Genomic DNA, 27,290 nt, shown 5'->3' with positions numbered 1-27,290 from the left:
ATACACTGGAGATAGCCTGAAGGGCTTTCAAGATTACAGATGCATATCAATATGCAGTTGCAGGATGGGTGAACTACACCAAGATATGGCATCTGGAGACAAAAAATATGTATGTCATCACAGGACATCTTAGTAATTCAAACAGCGATTATCAACCGATTTATTTTAGTGGTGGTTAAGAGCAGTGTTGTATAGTAACGAAGTAGAAACGAAATACTTCGTTACTGTACTTAAGTCGTTTTTTTGGATATCTGTACTTTACTTTACTACTTATATTTCTGTTTACTTTTACTTTTACTTCGCTACATTTTGCAAAGAAAACTGATACTTTTACTCCGATACATTTCCCCTGAAACCTTCGTTACTCGTTACAAAATCAAATCATCTTTAGAAAAAAAAAAAATCATGAGAGTGACGAGACCAACGTCGGGGACTGTGGTAGAACACAGACTAGTGCAAGCAGGTTTGGCGAATCAGTGGTCCTAGCGCACGTTATTGACCGTTGGCAAAAGCCCATTCCTCTTAGTTACTGTTGCTACGTCTTTTGAACTCGTTCATGCACTATACTGTCTGTCAGTGTCAGTGATTCTTTTTGGAGTAATATCTCCGCGATATCCTCCAGATCAAGGCAAAATGGACCGCAATATGCAGTGGAAGGACATATCCAAAACATTAAGATCAACAACGAAGGGGACACAACAATAATCGAAGCAAAAGCACACAGGTCTCAATCAAAAAATGAGAAACCCCACGACCTCTTCATTAAATGCCAACCTTGTAGACTAGTCATGTTCTTTCACCGCTGGGTAAGATCTGTATATAATATTTCAAGCTAGCTAATAACCTACAAAGATTATTTATTCTTATTCTTTATTCCATCTCTGGCGAGGTATCTAGCTAGCTAGCTAGGATGGTGTCAATCTACAGTACAGCAACTTAGCAGTGTGGAGCAAAATAGCTGCTAGTAACGTTATTGTTCAAGGGATGTGTGTGCATGTTGCTGAAAGTATTTCACAGTCACTGTACCGATAACTTGCTTGTAAAACTGATGATCCTGATGTAATGCTATGGCTTTGTATCAGATCGCCAGGTTATTGCTCTCAGGTTGTGCCTTATGCATACCTTGGGATACTCAGGAGCCCATTCACAAAATGTTACAAAGATTCAAATTTAAAAAATTCATAATGGCTTTTTGGGACGTTTTGTTTGAAGATGAACAAAACATTTTTCAGTTTCAAGTAATGACTGGGTTGTTACTTTCAGTGCTGCTTTAGTATTGCTATTGTGTTAAAATTGTGTTCAAATAAGGCCCAGTTTATAAGTATGCTCATTCCAGTCGGAATAAACTTCCTAATTCTCAAAATTCTGACCCTTTGCTTTTTTATTAACAGCATTTACTTGTACTTTTACTTTCAATACTTAAGTACATTTAATATCAGAACATTACTTTTGATACTTAAGTACAGTAAAGATCAGATACTTTAAGACTTTTACTCAAGTAGTATTCTAAAAGGTTACTTGTACTTGAGTCATTTTCCAGTAAGGTATCTTTACTTTTACTCAAGTATGGCTTTTGGGTACTTTATACACTACTGGTTAAGAGTGCCAATGTGGGCTAGCTAGGTGTAGCTAAAGCCTTTAGTGAAGGGCTAAACAGCTCGCTAACTATTAGCGCTCTAGCTTGCTCAGGAGAGTTTAGCTCTGATAAGACACAGCAATTATTCACGATTGTATCAACGTGCTGCATTTCACGTAACATGTCAGTCATTCACAGGCTCTGAACACAAAATCAACATGTCCGTGGATAGTGGTGCAGGAAGATACAAAGTGTTGACTGCACAATCTGAAGTTAGATGTTGGCTACCAGTTGTCTCTTCTAATTTGCAGCCAACCATTTATTCCGCCGATCTAAATCTTTTGGTATACAATGAAATTGTTTCTTTGGGTAATTTTCGCGACTATTGTCGCATCCATCAGCACAACATAAGCAGGGCATTTCAACTTTCTGTGGGTTGTGACCGACTATTGTCTGTGTTGTGTGACCGACGCTCAGCTAGACTTTCGGGCACAAAGATGGCGGCGCTTAAGCACAGTGACGTCACATGGTATACATGAATATGGAATGAATGGTTTATGACTTATTCAGCGTTCCAGCGTTCCAAACACGACGTTCTCACAAAAAGCCACATCGTTTCGTCGCGCGCAAAACCGGACCACAACGCGCGACAAACAACTGGGGGGCAAATGACTACCTTTCTGACTGCTGTTATAAAGTAGTTCCTTAAACAAAATGAATTATTCGCAACGGAAAGCCGATAGGTATCTGATGCGCTTTCGTTTCAAGACAGTGTTAAATTCTCACCATGAAAGTTCAGGTAGGGTACCTATTGACTGAATTGTTTCAGTGATATCAGACCTGTTCATGAGGGAAATCGCCTTTTTTAGACTAATATTTAGCCTCATCTTAAAACACCATGTAGGCGAATTAAACAATCACAATAGGCCTATAGTTTAGGATATTTCTGCTGCATTAAACCAAATCATTGATGGAATTATTCATTATGTTCTTTTTTGGGCTGTTACAGAATCCTAAAAAATCTTAAGTATCAAAACACTTTAACATTTGAACATATATTTTAAAGTGGTCTCCAGGCAACACATATTCAAATTAATATTAATTTGTACATTTCCTGCCAAGCTAATGTAATTTGCTATCTCTAGCAGAAATGAAGGTTAGTGTTAAATCCACATTTAGAAATGTCCTTACAAATTTCCCCAAATGATTGCAGCCTATGAGTTTACATATGAGTGATTATCATTGTCTTTCTCAAGTCCTTAGCAAGTTTTTGATTCCCTATACTCTCTCTATGTTTGTTGGTCTAAGCACCAGGCAAAGATAATAGCTTTTGCACAGGGAAGCATGGAGTAAACGTGTGTGTGACCAACCGCTTACTGACCCCGCTGACCCCAGACCACCTGCAGTCCGTGGCACTGAGTGTCCCAGGCCTCTACGCACAATTTCAGCAGTACCCAGCAGACACAGGCCTGTACCACTGTGGAGAGCTGCAGATCTACAGGCTACCCAACGTCACACTAGAGGGAGACTGCAGGGAGCCTGGGAAAGACTCACCCATTCCAGACCTCTCTGCAATTAAGAATGGTGAAGCAGTGAGAGGATCTGAGCAGAAGAGTGGGTCTGCAAGCTTGAGGGAAGTCAGTATCTCAAATTGCGGCGATGTGCACTCCCAGATCAGTGATGCGGACGAGTACTACACCTGTTCCTCTCCCGACACGGCGCCCTCAGAGGTCACAGAGAGTGACGGCTTTCACTCTGCCTGTGGTAACCTCTCGTCCCCAGGATTTGCCGGCAAAGACGACGATGAGCAGGTCTCTGTGGAGTTCAAAGGTCAGAGATACCTACGCCTGCTGACCCCCGCGAAAGGCAGGGAGGAGGACATGGAAGCCAGCTGGGTGGTCACAGACTTCACAGAGGCTGGGGAGGAGTTGGTGTTCTCCCTGTGGCTGGACTTCATCCGGCCCCAGCCGGTGGTGCCACACTGGATGAAGGACCTGGAGGAGGAGAGCATGTGACATGAAAGGAAGCACTGACCAGCTATTACCATTCAGCTTCAGTGGTGGAAGTTTAATAAACATTTGCATTTGCCCAAATCAGATGATGCTCTTGGAAATAGATTTGTTTTGCTGTTGAAATGATTGGAGAACAGCATACAGAGGTAGTATAATATAGTCTAGTCTTCAATTAAAGCTATTCGGGAGAATAAGGATTGATCGATCAAGCAGTTGCCATAAGCGTCCAAAAGCACAACAGCCAGGTAACTAAAAACTGTGAGGTAATGAAGGGGCTAATCAGTGTGGTGTTGTACATGGGAGAGCAAGGAGTGGCATTTTGTGGGCATGATGAATGTCTGAAAAGGGGTCATTTCATTGATCTTGTAAATGCCAGATCGTTTCGCCCCATTGAAAGAGAGGAGAATGCTATTGTTGTACAAGTAAATTGGGCAGGACCTGTATATATGTATATATTTTTAATACCAATCATCCGATGTTTGTGAAAGAGATTGTTACTTCGACTGCGGTGTTATGAGAAGACCGCCTAGTTCCCAGGGGCGGTGCGTCCCATTGGGCAAGTCGGGCAGTTGCCCAGGGCCTCGGCCACCAGGGGGCCTTGTCGTATTTACGATTTTAATTTTTTTGAATAATTGAAATGAATCGCTTGTCATTGCAAACGAATGACAATTCTTAATAAACATGAAAACACAATTCTTTAATTATATTCTTTATAGCTAAATTGTATCTTAAATCCATCATGGAACATATGATCCCAGGTCATGTGACCAGAAGCGGTGCGTTCCATTGGGCAAGAGGGGGGAAGTTGCCATCAGGGGGTCCTCGTCGTACTTCCGAGTTTTTTTTTTTTATACATTTTTTTAAGAATTTAAATAAGTAATTTGTCATTGCAAACGAATGACAATTCGTTATAAGCATGAAAACACGATTATTTTATTTTATGTATCAGCCTAAAATGTATCTTAAATCCATCATGGAAAAAATATTCCAGGTCACGTGACGTTTCTGTCACAATTTGTCGTGTGGAGGCGTTTGTAGTCGCAAATTTAAGCATGAAACGATTTCTAAGTGGCAGTGAGAAAATAAAGGGGAAAAGGAAGGATGAGAAGTTCAGGGAGAAATTACCTAAGGTAACAAAATATTTTCAATCAAGAATTCGTCCGTGGAAGTGGAAGACATTTCTGATAATGTTTCAAGTTCATCTGATAATGTTTCAAGTGCTGCTGAGCCAAGTTTAGCTAATGCTAGCAGCAGCAGACAAACCCTGCCTGCCTTGCTTCTACAAACGGAGAGCCATCATGTACCACAGCTCATAGTCATATATAGATGTCTATGCCACAGCTGCCCATATCCGGGACACCTGCACTGACGACGCGCATGATACTGCCATGGTCATCATCACTGCTCAAGCACAGCTGGATAATAACGAGAGCAGTGATGTCACCAATGCGAGTAACAGCAATCGCATACAGTGATCAGTGAAGACCAGCATTATGGCGTGACAAATTAACAGATAGAGAGAGAATTGAAATAGTTAAAACAGGACCTGTACAAATTCGGAACTTTCAGTTGAAAACATTCATTAGAAGTATAAATAATTAATCAAATGTAACAAGTTATATTATTTTGATAAGGTAATCAAAAAGTTACACTACTATCACACTGCACTCAAAACCTCATGATTCAAATAAATAACAATTGGGGAGAGATAAACCCTTTGTTAAGCGTCCGCACTTCTCTGCTGGCCTGACGAACAACGTAGTACACTCATTTTGGCATTTCATTAATCCCAGACTATAATTCACTCCTCATTCATCTGCGTTGTATTATAGACCATGAAACGTCCACGACTTTAGTAACACACAATTCACACAAAACACACATTCCCCTGAATTAGATTTTAGTTTATGGCTAAATTAGTGGACAAATGTATGCATTCTCAAAAGGTGAAGACTTTCTGTTTTAAGAACAGGAAGAAAGTTGCTGAATGACGTTACGTTCACATGGTCCTGTTCCTTTCAAACATTTTAGCAATCATTGCGTAACGTTTCGGTTTCGTCTACGACCTACCTATATATCAATCTGAACAACTCATTGTTTCCGTGTGTGAGAGAAGGCAGAGGCGGAAAGGAAAGGCAAGTCTTTCGAAGGTAGCTACCCTTCTTCCTGCAACATATTTCCTGATCATTTCGTGAGTATAAAATGTAGGTCTGATATTTCTCATCAGTGTAACCCTTACAGTATATCCCACCATGCAATAGTAGGTAAACGACAAAATATTAGATCCCTGTGTAGAAAGTTGCTTGAGGAAGTAACTTTGTTACCTTGAGTGCATGTCAGTGTTGCAACTGCACAGCCCAACTCTAAAGTTTCAGCCTTGTATAGCCTATTTTTCATACACAGGTTATGCATGGATGTCAATAGTTAATGTCTGTTTAACTTTCCAGTCTGTGACTCCGTACCTGTGTTGGCTTCAGAGCAATGGAAGTCGATTCAGGAGAAGCCAATGTAGCACTGCATAGTACTGAATTCAAGTTGCTACAGGCATACTGCGGCAGGCGGAAGAAGGGGCCGAGACTCCTTTCTCAGCGTACCATTGTTGTGAAGGTCGATCCCCCCCCCTTTCCAAAACATTAAAACCGAAAACGGTCCTGTGAAGATTGCACATCAAGAAGGGCCGATTGGTGAGGGACATAGAAGAGGGGGGATGATAACCCCTCTTGTTTAGCCAGCTGCTATTTCATAGACACATACAATATTGTGTACTACAACTATATTTTAATCACTTCAGATAAGAAGCCTCTTAAGCCTAAAATCAGCAAGTGTTATTTGTATTAGGTCACTTTTAAAGTGAAATGAAAGTGCCTACAGAGACGAAGTTGACAGACTGACAGGATGGTGTAAGCAAAACAACCTGACCCTGAATGTCAAAAAGACAAAAGAAATCATAGTTGACTTCAGACGGCAAAAGGCAAACCCTCAACCCCTCATCATCAATGGTGAGGAAGTGGAGAGGACCTCCTGCTTTAAGTTCCTGGGGGTTATGCTCTCAGAGGACCTGAAATGGATGAGTAACACAACCGCCACAGTCAAGAAAGCACAGCAGCGGCTCTACTTCTTGAGAATACTGAAGAGAAACAACCTGTCTTCCGAGCTGCTTAAGTCTTTTTACCACTGTTGCATTGAAAGTGTCCTCACATACTGTATCACTGCATGGTATGTCAACTGCACAGACAAGGACAGGAAATCCCTCAGTCAGGTCATAAGGTCTTCGGAGAGAATAATTGGACTTCCACTGCCTCCCCTGGACGACATCTTTAGGACACGCTGCCTCCGCCGAGCATGTGGCATTTTGAAGGATGAGACTCACCCCGCAAACCATCTCTTCACCCTGCTACCCTCTGGCAGGCGCTACCGGGCCACTACAGCCCGCACCTCCAGACTGCAGAACAGTTTCATCCCCAGGGCCATCACAGAACTAAACAATCACACAACCCTCATACCCTCCACCCAGCACAACTGCACTTTTTTTAGTGGTTGCACAAACAAATTTCGTTGTGTATCCAATGCACAATGACAAATAAAGTCTATTCTATTCTATTCTATTTTACAACTGTTACTTTCATGTCATGATGCTTTACTTTGTACTTTGTTGGTTTGGTAGCTTTACAAAGAGGAACTTGATATGAAAGCGGGAGCAGGACATGAGGAAAGAAACAAGATTATCACTTTTCCCTTTTAAATTTCTCAGGGGATGTGCTGGACAGTGTGGCTGGCAAACTCACCCAGATCACAGACAATCTAAATCTCGTCCCTGATGATCTAGTGACTGACAGTGGCGATGGTAGGCCTAATTTTCATGAATTATTAATCTGAATTACCTGCATAAAGGGAAACATTTTGGCACTCATTTCCTTTTACACAATCTAATTTTATAGAACTGTCACTGGGTTGGTATTTCATCTAATGCAGATGTTATCCAGAGACTGGTTGAACAGGAGCTGTTCTCACAACATACAACTCACACTTTTTTTGTTCAAGTAGCCTAACTTCCGGTGTTGGGGAGTAACGGAATAGACCTACATGTAACTGAGTTACTGTTAGGTGAAAATTCACTCAAGTTATCTCAGGACTCTGGAGTTGTAGATCAGTATATTTATTCAGTAACAATTGCAATCGGGCTCACTCACAGCATAAGGATGAAAGTGAAGCAATTTCACTAACATCGCACAGGGTTTATATACCTCAGATTTATCTAATTCTGACGCCATAAATGTTTCCAATGTTAGCAAGAAGAGCTCACCCAAACATGGTTTCCTTCTCGCATATAGCTCTTACACATATGCAGACTAAGTGGTGTCAGCACCTAATAATCTAAGTTACACACACACAGAAACACAGAAAAGCCATGTTCCTGCTTAAATAAGCACATGATTCCTACAAGGTAATTATTAAATAATTTAAGTCATGAGCAGTGTTTATAAATTAATTCATATCAGTTACATATTTAGAATACAAACTATGAGTATCCTGACAGTTACATTTACAGTTACAACTATATTGATCTCTCGGAGGGATTACTTATCTGTGTAGGTTATTCGCTCTTAAATTCAAATAATAATATTTCCATAAACCGGCACGCATATTCACTCATGTCACGTTCAAAGAAAGTAAGGATGGATGTCTTTTACGTAAAAGAACAGCCAGCAGCTGATGATGCTAATTTAAATGAAGAACCAGAGGAAAAGAACATTGCCCGTTTACTCCTAACTACGACCCATCTTATATTAAATTGCAGTTATTTCCAGTGACAGCTTCCTTCCAAAACCAGTGTGTGTCATTTGCCAAACCATGTTGAGCAACGAAGCAATGAAACCATTGAAATTGCACTGGCATTAAGAATGAAAACATGCACATCTCAAAGACTCAGGAGTTCTGTAAAAGGAGGATGCGACTGACGAAGCATTTGAAAGGCAGAAGCTAAAGTATGTAGAACTGGTAGCAGAAGCAAGGCAATGAGGTTGGCAAGCACAGTTAGCTAAATCAACCACAACACTTGGATGTTGGATTTTGGTTCTTGAGGACGGTCACTCAAAGGAGCCTTAAAAGAGTTGTCTGAGGCTGCTGAAAAAGCAATCCAGTGGTTGTGACTGAGGCACTCGCAAACTACCTGGGGTTGTGAAATAACCTGAACTAACACTGAGCCATATTAAATCTTGTTGAGGTCTGTCTTGAGGTGTATCTGTTGTTGTCTCTGGTAGTGGCATGTATTTTCTAACCCATTATAAGTATGGAGGGGTGGCGTGGGCCTAATTCAACAAAACACTGATGACGGAAGGTGCCTGCTTGAGAATCCTCCTGAAATGCTCATGTTTTATCCTGCTGCTCAGATTCTATGGTTGGGCAGTCATGTTGTTATGTTAAGCACTTTTGGGCTACAGACAGCACGTTTTTTTTTTTCAGATCAGGTTAGATTCAACTTTGTCATTGCACAGAGTACAAGTACTGAGACAACGAAATGCAGTTTAGCATCTAACCAGAAGTGCAAAAAAGCAGAAAAGTGTAGAGTATGTACATATGTATAGTGGTAAATAAATAAGATGTATACAGTATGAAATAAGATATATGCAGTATGAAGAGTATTGATGGTATAACTGTGGCAATGAATACGTTAAGATATATGCAGTAGAAGACTATGAACATGAGCAGCAATAGCAGTAGGTAGTGCAGATATGATATGTATATACTGTATAAGTAAATGTAAAGGGCAGGTGTAAGTACAAGTGATGGTAGTAGTAGAAGTTATATACAGAATAAGGTAAGAGGCATGATATGATATAAATACGATGAATACACTATGGACAAGATATGTATATAAATATGAATACACTTTAGGTGAGAAATGTACAGTTATATAGCCTGACGATGTCATACTCATAATTCTAGTCAGAATATGAGTCTGATATCGCTCCATTGGGCTGTGATTATGGGGCGTGTTTCAACCGAACCAGGAGAAAAAATGCCTCTTCGCTCAATTGGTTACCTACAACCAATCAGAACAACGTAGTATGTGACCAGGGGCAGCTGATACATTACACTTTTACCGGATCCCGTAGGAAGGAAGGCAAAAACATCTTTTCGATTGACAAATGCCTTAATCGCGTTTCTCTGTTCCTCTTTCAAAATGAATGCACTGTCAATGTCTAAATGGACTCGAATCTATACATTTCAGCTCTCCAGCGGCAGCCATGTTTGTTGAAAACGAATTCAACTCGTGTGTTGGTGACGTGGTTGGTTACGTTACTGTTGATCATCTGTCCATCATCGTATAAAGCCCGCCTTAACAATTTGATTGGTACGGCCGATATCGAGCCGCAGATAATTTCTCCTCAATGGAGTAATGCCAGACCGAACTTCCCAACCAAAAAATGTGTGGGCGGGGCTAAGTTCGGTCTGGTATCCAGGCTAACAGTTATACTGTGAAGGAGGGCTTTTACGGATCCCAGGTGACATGCGGAACATGCGGTGTGTGTTGCCTTCTGTGTCCAGCCAGTTGTTCGTTGCTGTTGTATCTATGGTTGGGCAGTTGTTATATTGGTTAGGTTGCTGGTTATGAGCATGTGACAGTGAGACGATTGGTCGCTGTGGGGAGTGCCCAACCAAAAGCATTAGGAACTAAAAAAAAATGGAAATATAAAATCAGTTTATCATGTTTTAGGCCAACATATCCAGCCAGTACATTTTAGGCCAGTCATGGGTGTCATTGTTAGGATCTTGTATAAGCACAACTGCAGGAGACAAGGTTTGGAGGACTCACAGAGGGTTTTATTCCAGGAAAACACAAATGATTCAATGGCACACGGTAAACAAAAGATGTCCTTCCAGAAAATAACACAAAACGCCGTCTTCAGGCAACACACTCAAAAAGTCCACAGTATCCAAAAACACAGAAACAAAGGAAGTCCAACAGACCGTGAGCTGCGGTGAACAAGGATCAATACATCACAGGAGTGAGTTCTTGCTAGGAGCAGGTGAGCATAACGCGTTGACTGTCCCTCGGGTAGAAATCTCCATGACTGAGCAACGAAGCTCAGAAATAAGGGGCTTAAGACAGCCACCTGAAACGAGGAACAAGTGATTCCTCTGATCACCTGGCATGGGGTTTCCCAGTTCGTTCGGCAAGGGCTTGAGACATGTGCCGGGGTTTCCTGGGCCGAATCTCAGGGGCTTGTGGGTTCTGGCGGCATCTCCTGGCCGGTCGAGGCATGACAGTCATGTGCTACAAAAAGGCTTTAACTACTCTTTTTGAGTGTTGGTAATGTTGATAAAAATCAGTTTATAGGTTATTTGGCATTGTTAGTTTTGGTAGTGATTTATGTGCAGACAAAACATTGCTATTGTAGGGTTTTTGCCACAAATGATGTTAATAATGTTTCATGGGAACATAGGCCTGTTAAACAATTGGCAAATAATAACAATATTACTACTAATAATAACTATCCATCAATCCTTACTGCAAAGGGGGGTCGTGGGTTGTTGATTTCATCCACAGCTAATAAAATGTAAGACAATGCTGATGTAATCCTGAGTATTTCGAATATTTTATTCACCTTGTGTAATCTAACATAATACATTACAAATTACATTGTAGGAGATGTGTTCTGTAATCTGTAGTGGAATACATTTTAAAAGTCTTTAAATGGACAAATCTACATAATAGTCTTTAAACAATAAAATCAAGGCTTGCTGTTTTACAGTGTGTATCAGAGTAAACCTACTGAAAGGCTGACTAGTATTTTCCACCCATTTACCCATGCATCCTCAGCTTAAGAAGAACCCAGCACTGGTCCAACAGCTCCAAGGGTCCTTCTCCTATGGCTTATTTGAGAAGATAACCAGGACCTTCGTGGACTGTGCTGTCCCCTCACGGGCTGGCAGCACACAGAGCACCCAGCAGGCCCAGATAGCCATGACCTGTGAGGTGACTCAGTGAGGTCACTTTATATGCACTATATTCACGTATCCCTGGAACCATCTAACATCCATTAAAGATGCAGTCCGCTGTGCTAATAGGACACACTTTTTGTCATATTCAACGGATTGCTCCTCACGCCCTCTAGCTGTCCGTTCAGTGCGTGTGCTAATAAAAAAAAAAACAGTGTTCGTACACAGTCCAGGCTCTGTAAACAGGAAATAAACACCACTGTTAAGTGGCTTGAACCAAGCCATAAATAATTCCAGCTAATTAACACGTTGTTTCGGGAGCACAGAAGGGAGGGTGTAATTTTATTTACTGCTGAGTTCTGCTTCAGCAGAATTGAAGAATGCATCTTTCCTTAATTTGGAAAGAGATTTCCATAATATTGCCTCAGTTATTTGGTAAATTGGCCTAATTATCTCCATGCACAAATCTATTTGGATATATGTAGGTTGCAGTGCATTGACAAGAGCACATGTGTATAAGAAAACATGTCATGAAACATGAATGAGTGCTTTCTGTCTGTAATATTTCATTAAATGCCCATACACGTATGTACACACACACACATACACACACAAACAAACAAACAAACAAGCAACAAATCCTAACCCTAACCCAGACTTTAACCTGATATAGCTGTTTCTGTTTTCTCCAGGAGAAAGCTTTTGATGGACCGAACGATGAAGACGATGAAGTCCAGTGAGACAAGGAGCGCTATATTTCTGCTATTTAATGATCCAAAGTTGTGCCATAAGTGTAGATTATTACCTTTGTCCTAAAATGGTCAGACTTAATATAACCAAGAGGTTTTATTTTTGATGCAAAACGTAAATTCATGTGATCAGCTGTTTTATACACCAGAGAATGACAAATATTTCAGATTCAACGTTATATTCACAATACATCCTAGAATGAATGTTTGATCAAACATAGACTTTTTTGCACGTGATAAAACATATCTGATCATCACACTTTATCTTAAATACATTTAAATAATATATTACTTGTAATACTTCTGACAGCACATTTTTTTACTATTCGCTTTTGGGAAAAGTTTTTACGCTCTGTTGCAATGGACTGTGACTTTTGCATGTGAATCATGACTCAAAGAAAACCCTGTTTTTAAAAAATACCACTGTAGATTTGTAACAGCACTGCCCAGGACAGGAAGACACTACAAAGAGTGGTCAAATCTGCACAGCGTATTACAAGGACTGCATTACCATCCATTCAGGACCTTTACAGCCAGCGCTGCAGGAGGAAGGCCAAGCGGATCATTTCTGACCCTAGTCATCCTTGCCACAGTCTTTTCTCCCTCCTGCCTTCTGGAAGGCGATACAAGACCATAAGGTCCCGTACCAGCAGATACAGGGACAGTTTTTACCCACATGCCATCAGGATGCTGAACTGTCCTTGAAATATCTTTTTTGCACTACAATTTTTTTCTCTTTTTTTCTACCCTTTATCTCCATTCTCCAGTATTTAATTTATTTATTCTCTAAGTTGAACGGACATTGAGCACAAAGAATTTCATTACTGATAAATGCTGTTTATGAGTATATGATAATAAACTTGAACTTGAACTAAAACATTAACGGCATTTTGTGGGCAAGATGAATCTGCACTTAGTCTGAAAAGGGGTAATTTCATTGATCTTGTAAATGCCAGATAGTCATAGATTGTTTCGCCCCATTGAAAGAGAGGAGAATGCTACTGTTGTACAAGTAAATTGGGCAGGACCTGTATATATTTTTAAAACCAATCATCCGATGTTTGTGAAAGATTGTTACTCCGACTGCGGTGTCATGAGAAGATAGCCTAGTCCCAATGCTCAGTTTGTGTTGTACATAGTCCTACTTACAGTGTCTGACAAGGCAGCCCATTTGTTTCCAATCATTTTCCAGGAACATCGACCCTACACAGCATGAATTGCAAGACATTTGTTATCTGGAATATATCGTTCTTAATTTGATCTTCGAAACACATTTTCTCTGTTTTATCGTAACTGATGACCTGATTTGGACAATAAAACGGGCGGTATCATATTGAACACCTAATTATCGTACCGTAGGATAACTTCAGCACCATAACAGACCCTATCGACCGAAGATAAACCCTTGGGTCACGCTTAGTTAAGCGTTCACGTTTCTCTGCTGGCCTGACGAATAACGTAGTACACTCATTTTGGCCTTACATTAACCCCAGACTATAATTCAATCCTCATTCATCTGCGTTTTATTATAGACCATGAAACGTCCACGACTTTAGTAAACACAATTCACACAAAACACACATTCGCCTGAATTTATTTTTAGTTTATGGCCAAATTAGTGCACAAATGTATGCATTCTCAAAAGGTGAAGACTTTCTGTTTTAAGAACAGGAAGAAAGTTTATGAATGACGTTACGTCCACATGGTCCTGTTCCTTTCAAACAGTAGATTTTAGCAATCATTGACGTAACGTTTCGGTTTCGTCTACGACCTACCTATATGTCAATCTGAACAAGTCATCGTTTCCGTGCATGAGAGGCGGGAAGGAAAGGCAAGTCTTTCGAAGGTAGCTACTCTTCTTCTTGAAACATATTTCCAGAGAATTTCGTGAGTGGAGAATTTCGGTCTGATATTTCTCATCAGTGTAACCCTTATACAGTATATCCCACCATGCAATAGGCTAGTAGTTTAACGACATAATATTAGATCCCTGTGTAGAAATGTTCTTGAGGAAGTCACTTTGTTCCCTTGAGTTCATGTCAGTGTTGCTACTGCACAGCCCAACTCTAAAGTTTCAGCCTCTTATAGCCTATTTTTCATACACAGGTTATGCAGGGATATTGATAGTTAATGTCTGTTTAACTTTTCAGTCTGTGACTCCGTACCTGTGTTGGCTTCAGAGCAATGGAAGTCGATTCAGGAGAAGCTATTGCAGCTATTCCACTGTTGCATAGCAATGAATTCAAGTTGCTACAGGCATACTGCGCCTGGCGGAGGAAGGGGTCGAGAAGAAGACTCACTGGTCAGTCGCCCGTTGCTTTGAAGACCGAGCCCCTCACTTTCCAAAGCAGAGCAGTCCAAAATAGTACCGCGAGGATTGCAGTAGGATCAAGTTTGAGGGTGAAGAATGCACATGCACAAGGATCAAGTGGTGAGGGACTTATAAAAGAGGGAGGATGATAACCCCTCTTGTTTAGCCAGCTGCTATTTCATAGACACATAGAATATTATGTACTACAACTATATTTAAATCACTAAATATTATTAAATATTAGGTCAGTTTTACAACTGTTACTTTCGTCATGATGCTTTACTTTGTAAAATGTACTTTGTAAATTGTGGGTTATATAGGTTTGTTTGGTAGCTTTACAAAGAGGAACTTGATATGAAAGGGGGAAGCAGGCCATGAGGAAAGAAACAACATTATCACTGTACCCTTTTGATTTATCAGGGGATGACCTGGGCAGTGTGGCTGACAAACTCACCCAGATCGCAGACAATGTAGGTCTCGTCCCTGACGATCTAGTGACTGACAGTGGCGATGGTAGGCCTAATTTTCCTGAATTGTTAATCTGAATGATCTGCATAAAAGGAAGCATTTTCTCATTTCTCATTCTCATTTCCTTTTACACATTTAAATTGTAGATAACTGTCACTTGGTTGGTATTTCATCTAATGCAGATGTTATCCAGAGACTGGTTGAACTCCTGAAGGTAGCTGGGGACGAATTGGATGCAGAGGTAAGCTTAAAAGAACATGAGCTGTTCTCACAACATACAACTCACACTATTTTCGTCCAAGTAGCCTAACCTCCAGTGTTGGGGAGTAACGGAATAGACCTACATGTAACTGAGTTACATATTTAGAATACAAACTATGAGTATCCTGAAAGTTACATTTACAGTTACAATTACATTGATCTCTCGAAGGGATTACTTTTTAAATTGTCATGTGTAGGTTATTCGCTCTCAAATTCAAATAATAATATTTCCATAAACCGGCACGCATGTTCACTTATGTCGCAAGTAAGTCTGGATGTCTTTTAAAGGAACAGCCAGCAGCTGATGATGCTAATTTAAATGAAGAACCAAGGACAAAGAGCATCGCCCGTTTACTCGTAATTACGACTCATCTTATATCTCATCTCGATTCATCTCAGCTTCCTTCCAAAGCCAGTGTGTGTCATTTGCCAAACCATGTTGAGCAACGATGCAATGAAACCATTGAAATTGCACCGCCATTAAGAATGAAAACATACACATATCAAAGACAGGACTTAGGAGGATGTGACTGACGAAACATTTGAAAGGCAGAAGCTAAAGTATGTAGAACTGGTAGCAGAAGCAAGGCAATGAGGTTGGAAAGCACAGTAAGCTAAATCAACCACAACACTTGGATGTTGGATTTTGATTCTTGGTTCTTGAGGACGGTCACTCAAAGGAGTTTTAAAAGAGTTGTTTGAGGCTGCTGAAAAAGCAAGCGAGTGGTTGTGGCTGAGGCACCTGCAAACTACTTGGGGTCGTGAATTAACCTGAACTAAAACTGACATGTAAAATATTGTTGAGGTCTGTCTTGAGGTGTATCTGGTATTGTCTCTGGTAGTGGCTTGTATTCTAACCTTTTATAAGTATGGAGGGGTGGCTCTGGGAGGCCAGACACAACTGTTCAGCCTAATTCAACGAAACACTGATGAAGGAAGGTGCCTGCTTGAAAACCCCAGTGAAATGCTCATGAAGGCAGCTTTGTTGTTGTTGTTGTTGTTGTTGTATCCTGCCGCTCAGGGGGGTATTCGTCGTAGCTCGCTAAGCGGTTTAGCGAGCTAATTTTCAGGCTAAGATAAAAAAACGCCCCTCTTTTTGGTTCGTGGAAGCAACTTTCGATAAATCACCATAGTAACATATCAATTAGCACTAACCTGCTCCAGCGCAGGCTAACTTAAGTGTAGCTGGATAAGCTTGCCACACCCCCGGAAAAAGGAGGGATCCCATTGACCAAGGACTGATATTAGATAGTTAGATTAGCGTATTCCATCATGATGAGTTCTTGTATGAGCGCTACCGATTCAGCCGACAAGGAATAATGAATTTACAAGACCTTCTCGAGTCATTTATTGCAAACACCACAGTCGAACATTGACTGTCATGCGCTTTTTTGCGAGTGGTACATTTTTGTAGTGTCGGTGATGCGGAGAACAAAGCACTTCTAATTATATGAGTGTTATTAGTACACCATAGCATATCATTATTGTAGAAAATGATTAAGGTGGACTCATGATAAGAATAGAGAGAAATACACACAATTTATTTTCACTGCTTCAATTTATTGCATTTGTTATTAATACATTTACATTTAGTCATTTAACAGACGCTTTTATTCAAAGCGACTTACAAGGAAATGTAAAACTACACCGAGGAAGGAGGTGAGGGGATTCGAACTAGTAACCATGTAGTTTCAAACCGGTAGAAGAATCCTCTGTACCAGTTCACACTTGCCGTCAGGTATTCTTACATAGATATCACCCTATAAACATCCCAACACACCTTGCTCTCACAGCGGTGGCGGTGTTGAATTTTGCCATGATTATGGTCTTGTATTCTTCATAAGCGTTCGTGTTCATCTCCTACTCGCCAGCGGAGAAAAAAAGAGCCCTTTTCTTTGAGTTTAGAACCATTATACCGTTAGAAAATCATTGTTTTGGTGATCGACTTTTCCTGCCTTTTGAAGTAGGACGTGCACGCGCAATTGCCCTGATAACTTTAGCCTGGTTAAAATTAACCACATGATTTGGAGGCGGATGAGCCGTTGACGAACCGAAATTTGCTGTTCTCAATCAGCTTGCTAATGTTAACGGGCTAAAAGGACAATTGATTAACTTAGCTTCAGCCCTTACGACGAACGGGGCCCAGGTTCTATGGTTGGGCAGTCATGTTGTTATCATTTAGCACTGTTGGGCTACAGACAGCACATGTTATACTGTGAGGGCCTTTACAGATCACGGGTGACATGCAGAACATGCGGTGTGTTTTGCTGCTGTCTCCGGCCAGTTGTCTGTTGTTGTTGTATCAGTATGTTTGGGCAGTTGTTATATTTGTTAGGTTGCTGGTGTGACAGTGAGACGATTGGTCGCTGTGGGAAGTGCCCAACCAAAAGCATTAGGAATTTAACATCTTTTCCTGTGTAATAAACTAAAAACTAAAAACAAAAACGGAAATATAAAATCAATTTATCATGTTTTAAGCCAACATATCCAGCCAGTACATTTTAGGCCAGTCATGGGTCCAGGTTTCTTGACACTGTGTGCTACAAAAAGGCTTGTAACTCCTCTTTTTGATTGGTGTTGGTAATGTTGATAAAAATCAGTTCATAGATTATTTGGGTATTGTTAGTTTTGGTAGTGATTTATGTGCAGATAAAACATTGCTATTGTAGGGTTTTTGCCACAAATGATGTTAATAATGTTTCATGGGCTCATAGGCCTGTTTAACGATTGGCAAATAATAATAATATTACTACTAATGATAACTATCTATCAATCCTTACTGCCAAGGGGGGTTGTGGGTTGTTGTTGACATTGTACATTGTAGGAGATGTGTTCTGTAATCTGTAGTGGAATACATTTTTAAAGTAACCCTCCCAACACTGCTAACCTCTATACCTCTAAGGGTTAACCTGCTAACCTCTTATTCAATTTAGTTTTTGTGTCTTTCGTGTTTTACTACTGGCACTTGATGTATTTAACACAAATGGATCAAAATGGATCTCAGCGTTTGTGTGGAGGGGCTGACATGCACATGACATGCCCTGTAACAGAATTTGACAATTGCTTTGCTAACACTTAAACGTATTGTCCACTTATTCACTTCAATCTTCCTAGAAAAAGTATAACATCTGGTTAGGTATAAAGAGGTCCCTTAAAGAGACACTTCTGGGTTTTTTAACCTTGGTAACTTTAAAGAAACCAGAACGTGACTGTTTCTACTGAAACACAAACTTAAAATACAGAAAATGTAGAAACAGTCATTTTCTAGTGTCTTAACAGTTATTGGGGTAAACGGACACATCTCTATCTCTGGTGTATGGAGTCCATCCTTTTAATTATCTCTAAATTGACAAATCTACGTAAAAGTCTTTAAACAATAAAATCAAGGCTTGCTGTTTTACAGTGTGTATTCAGAGTAAACCTACTGAAAGGCTGACTAGTATTTTCCACTACCCATTCATCCTCAGCTTAAGAAGAACCCAGCACTGGTCCAACAGCTCCAAGGGTCCTTCTCCTATGGCTTATTTGAGAAGATAACCAGGACCTTCGTGGACTGTGCTGTCCCCTCACGGGCTGGCAGCACACAGAGCACCCAGCAGGCCCAGATAGCCATGACCTGTGAGGTGACCAGCAGGCTCTCGGCACTGGACCTGCACCCCATGAACCGGATCATGGGCTTTGGAGCCCAGTTCCTGCAGCAGAACTTTTCTGGCTGGGTGCGACAGTCTGGAGGCTGGGTAAGTGGACAGCCCAGACCACAGAGCTTTGTTTGACTGAAACCAGGAAGCACTGCTTAGCGTCTTTCTAAATTCTCTAAATGCACTCACATTCATTTTATATTCATATATACATCTTAAATTCACTTTATATGCACTATATTCACGTATCCCTGGAACCATCTAACATCCATTAAAGATGCAGTCCGCTGTGCTAATAGGACACACTTTTTGTCATATTCAACGGATTGCTCCTCACGCCCTCCAGCTGTCCGTTCAGTGCGTACACAGTCCAGGCTCTGTCAACAGGAAATAAACACCACTGTTAAGTGGCTTGAACCGAGCCATAAATAATTCCAGCTAATTAACACATTGTTTCGGGAGCACAGAAGGGAGGGGTGCAATTTTATTTACTGCTGAGTTCTGCTTCAACAGAATTGAGGACTGCATCTTTCCTTAATTTAGTAAGAGATTTCCATAATATTTCCTCAGTTATTTGGTAAATTGGCCTTATTATCTCCATGCACAAATCTATTTTGATATACGTATGTAGGTTGCAGTGCATTGACAAGAGCACATGTGTATAAGGAAACATATCATGAAACATGAATGAGTGTTCATATGCTTTCTGTCTGTAATATTTCATTAATGCCCATAAACGCACACACACATACACACACAAGCAAACAAACAAACAAGCAACAAATCCTAACCCTAACCCAGACTTTAACCTGATATGGCTGTTTCTGTTTCCTCCAGGAGAAAGCTTTTAATGGACCGTACGATGAAGACGATGAAGTCCAGTGAGACAAGGAGCGCTATATTTCTGCTATTTAATGATCCAAAGTTGTGCCATAAGTGTAGATTATTACCTTTGTCCTAAAATGGTCAGACTTAATATAACCAAGAGGTTTTATTTTTGATGCAAAACGTAAATTCATGTGATCAGCTGTTTTATACACCAGAGAATGACAAATATTTCAGATTCAATGTTATATTCACAATACATCCTAGTATGAATGTTTGATCAAACATAGACTTTTTGCATGTGATAAAACATATCTGATCATCACACTTTATCTTAAATACATTTAATTAATATATTATTTGTAATACTTCTGACAGCATATTTTTTTACTATTCGCTTTTGGGAAAAGTTTTTACACTCTGTTGCAATGGACTGTGACTTTTGCATGTGCATCATGATTCAAAGAAAACCCTATTTAAAAAAAATACCACTGTAGATTTGTAACAGATAAAGTTACAACAGTTGATAATGTTGGAGGACTTATTCAGATGTAGGTTAACACTTTATTCACTGTGTATATGAGGACATTTAACATGCCAGGATAAGCTAGGCGATGACTTTGTAAATTATTTCAATTTTAGAACTGTATTTACCTCTCAGGATGGCAGTGTGTTTTTGTTTTTGACTGATCTGTCATGTGACAGCACAACATGATTGACACATAGTAGACTTAATTTAACATGCTCTGAGCCATTTTCATCTTGATGGGTTTTAAAGGTGAAGAGCTCACATTCAGTACCCGGTATGCAACAGTGTGTTGACATCTGTAGTTGGTGCTCGTCTTAAGAAGGAAACCAACATTGTACAAGCTTCTGCAATGACAATTATGAACATTACCACTGGCCTCACACTGAAATAGCTAGGTCTGAGTGTTAGGTGTGCCAAATAAAAGCTTAAGTTCTGTGACACTTGACTGTTTGAAATCTGAAGCTGCACTAGTCCTTGTCTACATTGCAATACATGATAAAGTAGCAATAGCTTTAAAGCAAATGTAGATAAAACAGACATTGCAGTGAAATGCATTTGAAGGCATCTTGAATTCACACACATGATGGCTAGAACTAACCAGTGACAAAGTGCAGACAGTTTACATAGGATTGATAAACATGACTTTATATACCCAGGTATCTGTTCATCTTGCAGGATTGATAAACATGACTTTATATACCCAGGTATCTGTTCATCTTGCCCAGGGCATCACACACTGTGGTGAGGTCACTACGTAGGTCCTGCACCACGTTCTCTATGCTTATGGTGTTCTTTAGAAGGTCAATGCTCTGTGTGTAGGGGTTGTAGTACACAGAGAACGGCCTCTTGATTGTTTTGGCGAAATCCCTGCGGAAAGAAAGTAGTCACTTATACTGACAGATTATTTCTCAATTATATGTACATCTGTGATGGCCTGGTCCTCGGAATCATACAGAATAGCTAAGTAAAATACGTCACACAATGGATATGTGTATGGATGGAGGTACATATATACTGGCAGAGCAGATACTAGAACTTGTTATCTGATATATTACCTCATTCTTTCTTTGGCCTCTTCAAAACTCTCTGAGACAAAATAAACCTCCTGGAAGGTGGTGATGAGGCATTCCTGATCGCAAGTGGTCTTCGGCTCAAACGGCCTCACTGTAGCCTTGTCTGAGAGTGCATGCTGTACAGCAAACAGAAACAGTGTAACCCAGTAACCCTTACAAATAGATTATATTTGAACTTTTCAGATTACGTTCCTGTGGCTGAAGGGGCAGAGCAAGGCGCAGACTTCACCAAGTTTATGGATTGAATCATGATCATGGAAAACCCATTCAGATATTTCATTAAAAAATATATCTATACTGTGTTGATAAAAGTGGCAGCTAAATTAATAATTGTAAATGTAATGATTAAAGCCATGTATGCTATATACTGTATATATAAATATGCCATATATGTATAGCATACATGGCTTTAATCATTACATTTACAATTATTAATTTAGCTGCCACTTTTATCAACACAGTATGGATACAAACTTTCATATATACATAAGTTGGAGCGTTCTTGTATATTACCTTTAGCTCCCCGATGGAGGAGAGCAGACCGGCTCCATATGCTCTCAGCTGCCCTCCCTGTTTGCACAGGCCAAACTCGATGGTGAAGAAATAACACTAGGAGACACATAAGAGAGAGAAAAAAAGGCAAAAAAAATTGACACAAAATTCAGTTCTGAAATGTCATGCCACGGAGAGCGGACAAGTGTACAGGCGACTTAACTTTGCACATCAAACAATAAGATTGGAAATGCCACTGCGAAGAGCTGTGACCTTTTTAACGCTTTTCTCATTTCTTCACATTATGCTAAATAGCTGCCACTCAAAGATTAAAAAAAAGACGACGCATCAACGTGGCACACACATCTACCACATCAGGGACTTCTCTGGGAGACGTGTTTATCTCCTCCGCATGGATGCCAGCGTAGGAAGTACAGAAATAACATAGAGCTGGAGGGGGATGATGGATGTCTGACAGACAGACAGGGGGTGCTTACCGTGGCGAGTTTCTGCACATCCTCGTCCCTCGCTCCTAGGGAAGCCAACCCGATCTCCTGGGAGAACTGAGCAAATTTGGGGTCGGCCAGCAGGGGAACGTGACCCAGTAACTCATGGCATGTGTCCCTGTAGGAGATGTTTTATGTTTTATGTTTATTGTCTGCACCAATATGCCAAAGGAAATTCCTGGTAGGCGTAAACTTACTTGGCATTAAAAACAATTCTGATTCTGATTCTGATTCAACAGTCGTAAATGACTGGCCAATAGTGTACAATAACTGCATAATATCTAAGTAAAGAGTAAAGCAATGGGCCATGCAAAATATTCCACATAACATTCAATGATTTTACATTAGGCATCTCCACAAATATCACAGGATTGCTTTTAAAATATAGATTCAGAGAGTTTACAGACTATAAAAAGACTAATTTGTACCACACATCTTTGCTTACATGCTTTTGAAATGATTCTATATTCTATCTTTCAGTTATTGACAGGCTGTTTACAAAAAAGGAGGATTGTGTGTGTGTGAGACCTCACAGTAGGTGAGATTGGTTGTGTTTGTATGTCCGTGTATGTTTGTGTGTGTATGAGCATGTGTGTCAGACCTTCCAGCAGGTGAGATTGTGTGTGTGTGTATGTCTGTGTTTGTTTGTGTGTGTGTATGTCTGTGTTTGTTTGTGTGTGTGTATGAGCATGTGTGTGAGACCTTCCAGCAGGTGAGATTGTGTGTGTGTGTGTGTGTGTGTGTACTCACGGCTCTGGTGTGTACAGTGGGTCAGTGCTGTGACGCACATACTGTGTGCAGTTGAACACACGGTAGGCCAGGCCTGCCAGGAAGTCACGTGGTGACAGGTACCCAGCCACTGGACGCACCGTGAACCCTGACCTCTCTGGAGAAGTCATATGTACATTCAGTCAAAGGAATGAAGAATGAAGAAATTTCATATTGATTTTGACAGAAATTTAATTTAATTTACAAATGAAGAATTTGTAGAATTGTTAACTGACTGAGGAGAATCACTATTGAATTTAGAATTAGAAACATACATATATGAAAACTATATAAAAACCATAAAACTATATACAAAACTCTTTATTGGATATTCAGTGATGTTGTACATCAATGGATACTCTGTTGTATTTTATGTTTCAATGGGCCAGTTAAGTTGTGTGGGAGCAGCTGCCTCCTTGTTTGTACAGGAATCCCAAACTATTTTAAAAAGGTTTCTTCTTTCACTGACACTGAATATTTGATTCATCATATCTGGAGTGCATCAGACATGTCACTGCCTTCAGACATGCTCAAACACATACAGACAAGAACCCACAATTGCACACACACACTGCGAGTGTTACAGTTTGTATTTACCTCTGAGAAACAAGGACACATCCTCCAGCTGGGGTATGTTGTCTTCCCGGTACCCACAAAGCTTTGTGAGCAGTGGGAGGTTCTTGAGGTACTCCTGGCAGGCGTGGGTGGGGTAGAGCTTGGTGAGCTCGCGGAACACCACCCCCCAGGTCTTGACCTCCTCTTCGGTGTACTCAATGTGAGGTATGGGCTGCCCACTAACACACAAATATATAAGGTCGGGCATCACTGCATGGGTGCATACAATGGCTGAATGCAGGGTCAGTCGGTTTTTACAAATGAACACCTTTACATTATATACATACGCCATGCTGGTTATTGAACTGTGTGTTTTGTAAAGGTGTTCATTTGTAGAAATGATGAATTATGATTCATAATGAAATTATAAATGACATTGGTATGTAGATGCTTCACTAACAATTTGTAATTCATTGCAACCTCCACAAAATACTTCCTCCGCTGACGATACACATTGTCTTTAAAGCCCTGGAGAACACAAAGAAACCAAAAAGAATTGCAATATTAATTTCACTCTGAAATCATAGAACCAGATCATAGACTGTGAACAAATCTGATGATTGACCTGATCTGATGAAATCACTAGGCAGATAATTATGAACAGTAATATGAGAGTATTTGTAAAGAATCAAAACCACACCCACTGGATGGTCGGCATCGAGCTCAGAGCCATACATCAGCACTCGATGAGAGCACTGGTCCAGCTCAGAAATCTTCTGGGGAAACCACGGCACACCTTCCCCATCTGGTAACCCTCCCAGAACACACACACAGTCCTCACAGTCTAGGAGGGAAAATAGAAAGCATATAAATATCCCAATCAGCCGAGTTAAGTTCCTGAACCTTGACCTAAACATTCAGTATATCACGCATGATTAGTGAGGTAACGGTTCAGTGCAATTCCATTCCATTAAATTCAATTGTATTTATATAGCGCCAAAACAATACAATTGTCTCAAGGCTCTTTACAGAGCCCAGGGCCTGAACCCTGTTGTTTTGGGTTAAGGTTCAGACAATTTAGTAGCGATTTATTTGCATATACCATTTGTGCTGCCAATATATCTTACTTTGGCAGGCCTATACTATGAATCAATGGGTGAGTCGATGTTTTTTGTTTCTCGGCTTTATTGTCTGTTCATTTACAATTTCTAAATTCGACTCTATACTGTTAAGCTGTTTCTCAAAACTAAAACTACTCAAGAAACATGGATTCCTTTAGCTTCATGAACTTTCGCCACTTCGTTTATTCTTGTGCCGTGTACCGGCGGCTGTCCACACTCCTGTGGTTTTCAACTTGATCGCGATACAATAACAGTCGCAGCAATCGTTGACCCAAACGCGTAAGCGCCTCAGACCAAACCCCAGCCTCACCAAATCGGTCACATCATCACACGAATTGTATTCAACGGATTGACAACAGAATTTGAACAATAGGTTTGTGAAAAAAAAAAATACAGGGCATGGAAAATCAACTCGGAGCACGAGATGTCCTCATTAAAGTGCATACAAGAGGCACTGTGATGCGCGTACCTCCGTCCGCAGACCACACGTGCTGAGGTGTGTTGTAGGACAGGATGTTGATGTGGTCTTTGAGGTAGTGCACCAGCTCGGTAAACTCCTTCTTGGTGCAGTTGAACTCGGCGTAGATCTCCACCTCCGTGGGGACGCGCTTGCACCTGCGGGACTCGATGTGGGCCAGGTTCACGTGTTTCTCCTTCAGCGAGGACACATACAGACGTTTCACCTCGTTTGATGCGCATGTGTGTGTTAATTAAGTAATAGATAGTAATAGACATTTCATGTAACTACATACTAATATATGTTTAGTATATATGTTTATAAGTTCATAAGGTATTCAGAACCTTATGTAATATAAAGCATGGTCTCTGTTTCACCTTACAGAAATAAAAAAATATTGTCATCAGACGTGGTGATCCTTTAATAATATCATACCTAACAAAAATGGAATGCCTGAGGATTCATTAACTCTAGTAACTGGAGAAATACAAATACTGTATGTAAAGTACTGTACAAGAACCATCTTAAGGGAACACTTCAATACCCACTTACCTGAAAAAGACGCAAAGCCCTCACCAAGCAGCCTACTTCATTCTTCACAGAGAAGATGACAGTAGTCTTCCCTGGGTCGTGGGATGCACTGTTGACCTCTTTGTCAGGCTTCTCATCTATTCGACCAAAGGAGGTCCTACGAGTCTACATAGAGGCAGGGGATGACAAGAATCCAGCACTTAAGATGTGGTACTTAAATCATCTACTCATATATGCAAGCGGGTTGATAAGGGATATTGATGGATTACAATGCATTCACAGGGGTTAACTCTTAGGAATACTAGTCAGTGATTATGCAACTAACACAAGAGCTACAACATTTGTTACACCAGCATTTACTCTAGAACCCAGTCAAGCGAAAACAATTTATTCATTCAAAGTTTGTATTAAAAATGTTTGGGCTTTTCTAGCCTTTCGATAAAACAGTAAATGAGAGGGAGAGAGCAATGCGAGTGGGCTTGAGAAATGACCTCAGGCCGGAGACAAACCTAGGTCCTCGTGGGCACTAGACTTATTTATGGTGTGGGACGACCACGCCACAGCTGCTCTACAGCTCCTTCGGAAAGCAATTTTTTTTTAGAATAAATTGATCAGTTTCGTCTGTGGTCTTGAGTTTAACCACATTTAGACTTTCACTTTGAAATTAATAAATGAACAAATGAATGAATAATTAAGACTGAATGTTGATCCACCTGTGCTAAAGATACTGGTAAGATATTTCATACGTTAGATTTCCTTTAAAACAACTCTTAGAAGCACTTAACAATGTTCAAATGTCCCAAAAACTATAAAGCACAGCACATAATTGGCATAGACCAATAACTACCTGACATCATGAATCTACATTCATCTACAGACATCCTGAGTTCTTCTCAGAAGATGGTCCACACAATGTGCAACATCTCATCGGCATTGCTTTATTCTTTGCTACAACTGCATTGCCAACATTTCTCTTTAGGTTCTATGCAATTTTTTCTCTTGAAGCTGTTATTTTTTTTCAACTCACCATTTTCAATCCCTCTTTTAGCAGGTTCCCCCCGGTATGCTGCTGGTCAAACATGGCTGAGTCCAGGGACATGCCCCTGCGGGCCCAGTACTTGCTGGAGAACATCATCATGGCGGGCTGCATCCTGGGCACCGCCACGGGCCCCTTCCTCTTCAGTTGGGCTTTGGGGGACGCCATTGAGGGGACGCTGGGGCACGCAGAGGAAGCACACTTCACAGAAGCTGTAGCTGGAGAAAGAGCTGAGACTCCCTCTGTGAGTAGAGCCCTTTTTATATAGCATGATGGATAGATGTGATAAGCTACACATCCGCTCTCTCTCAGCCTCCTTCATCTCTCTCTCTCTCTCACCCTCCTTCATCTCTCTCTCTCTCTCTCTCTCAGCATCCTCCATCTCACTCTCTCTGTTTTTTTGTGGAAGTGCACACTCCTGATTGTGTCGAGGGGTGG

General features: G+C 40.6%; 3 protein-coding genes across 6 annotated transcripts; 2 read left to right on the top strand and 1 right to left on the bottom strand.

Annotated features, from left to right (window-relative positions):
• Positions 1-2,060: 2,060 nt before the first annotated feature.
• On the top strand, positions 2,061-6,423 carry LOC122132789. Its single transcript, XM_042707363.1, has 2 exons — positions 2,061-2,375; positions 2,885-6,423. The coding sequence occupies exons 1-2, from the start codon at positions 2,291-2,293 to the stop codon at positions 3,589-3,591; spliced, it is 792 nt and encodes a 263-aa protein (XP_042563297.1). The 5' UTR covers positions 2,061-2,290; the 3' UTR covers positions 3,592-6,423.
• A 7,590-nt stretch (positions 6,424-14,013) lies between these two features.
• On the top strand, positions 14,014-20,751 carry si:ch211-218c6.8 (apoptosis facilitator Bcl-2-like protein 14). 4 transcript variants are annotated; one of them, XM_031565134.2, is made up of 6 exons: positions 14,014-14,127; positions 14,432-14,712; positions 15,013-15,105; positions 15,243-15,301; positions 18,789-19,058; positions 19,797-20,751. In XM_031565134.2, the coding sequence occupies exons 2-6, from the start codon at positions 14,466-14,468 to the stop codon at positions 19,842-19,844; spliced, it is 717 nt and encodes a 238-aa protein (XP_031420994.1). In that variant the 5' UTR covers positions 14,014-14,127; positions 14,432-14,465; the 3' UTR covers positions 19,845-20,751. The 4 variants fall into 4 exon arrangements, with proteins under 4 accessions (XP_031420994.1, XP_031420996.1, XP_031420993.1 ...); XM_031565133.2 differs by having other exon boundaries at positions 14,021-14,127; positions 14,462-14,712; XM_031565135.2 differs by having other exon boundaries at positions 14,085-14,168.
• A 115-nt stretch (positions 20,752-20,866) lies between these two features.
• On the bottom strand, positions 20,867-26,993 carry tph2 (tryptophan hydroxylase 2 (tryptophan 5-monooxygenase)). The gene is made up of 11 exons (XM_042707362.1): positions 26,844-26,993; positions 25,838-25,981; positions 25,298-25,481; positions 24,412-24,551; positions 24,168-24,235; positions 23,750-23,946; positions 23,135-23,270; positions 22,376-22,502; positions 21,900-21,995; positions 21,369-21,502; positions 20,867-21,180 (listed from the first exon to the last, which is right to left on the bottom strand). The coding sequence occupies exons 1-11, from the start codon at positions 26,964-26,966 to the stop codon at positions 21,006-21,008; spliced, it is 1,524 nt and encodes a 507-aa protein (XP_042563296.1). The 5' UTR covers positions 26,967-26,993; the 3' UTR covers positions 20,867-21,005.
• Positions 26,994-27,290: the final 297 nt, after the last annotated feature.

The sequence above is a fragment of the Clupea harengus genome, chromosome 3 (assembly GCF_900700415.2).
Source record: "Clupea harengus chromosome 3, Ch_v2.0.2, whole genome shotgun sequence".
Taxonomy (NCBI): domain Eukaryota; kingdom Metazoa; phylum Chordata; class Actinopteri; order Clupeiformes; family Clupeidae; genus Clupea; species Clupea harengus.
The sequence above is the reverse complement of the archived record's forward strand: the minus strand, read 5'-3'. Positions and strand labels throughout refer to the sequence as shown.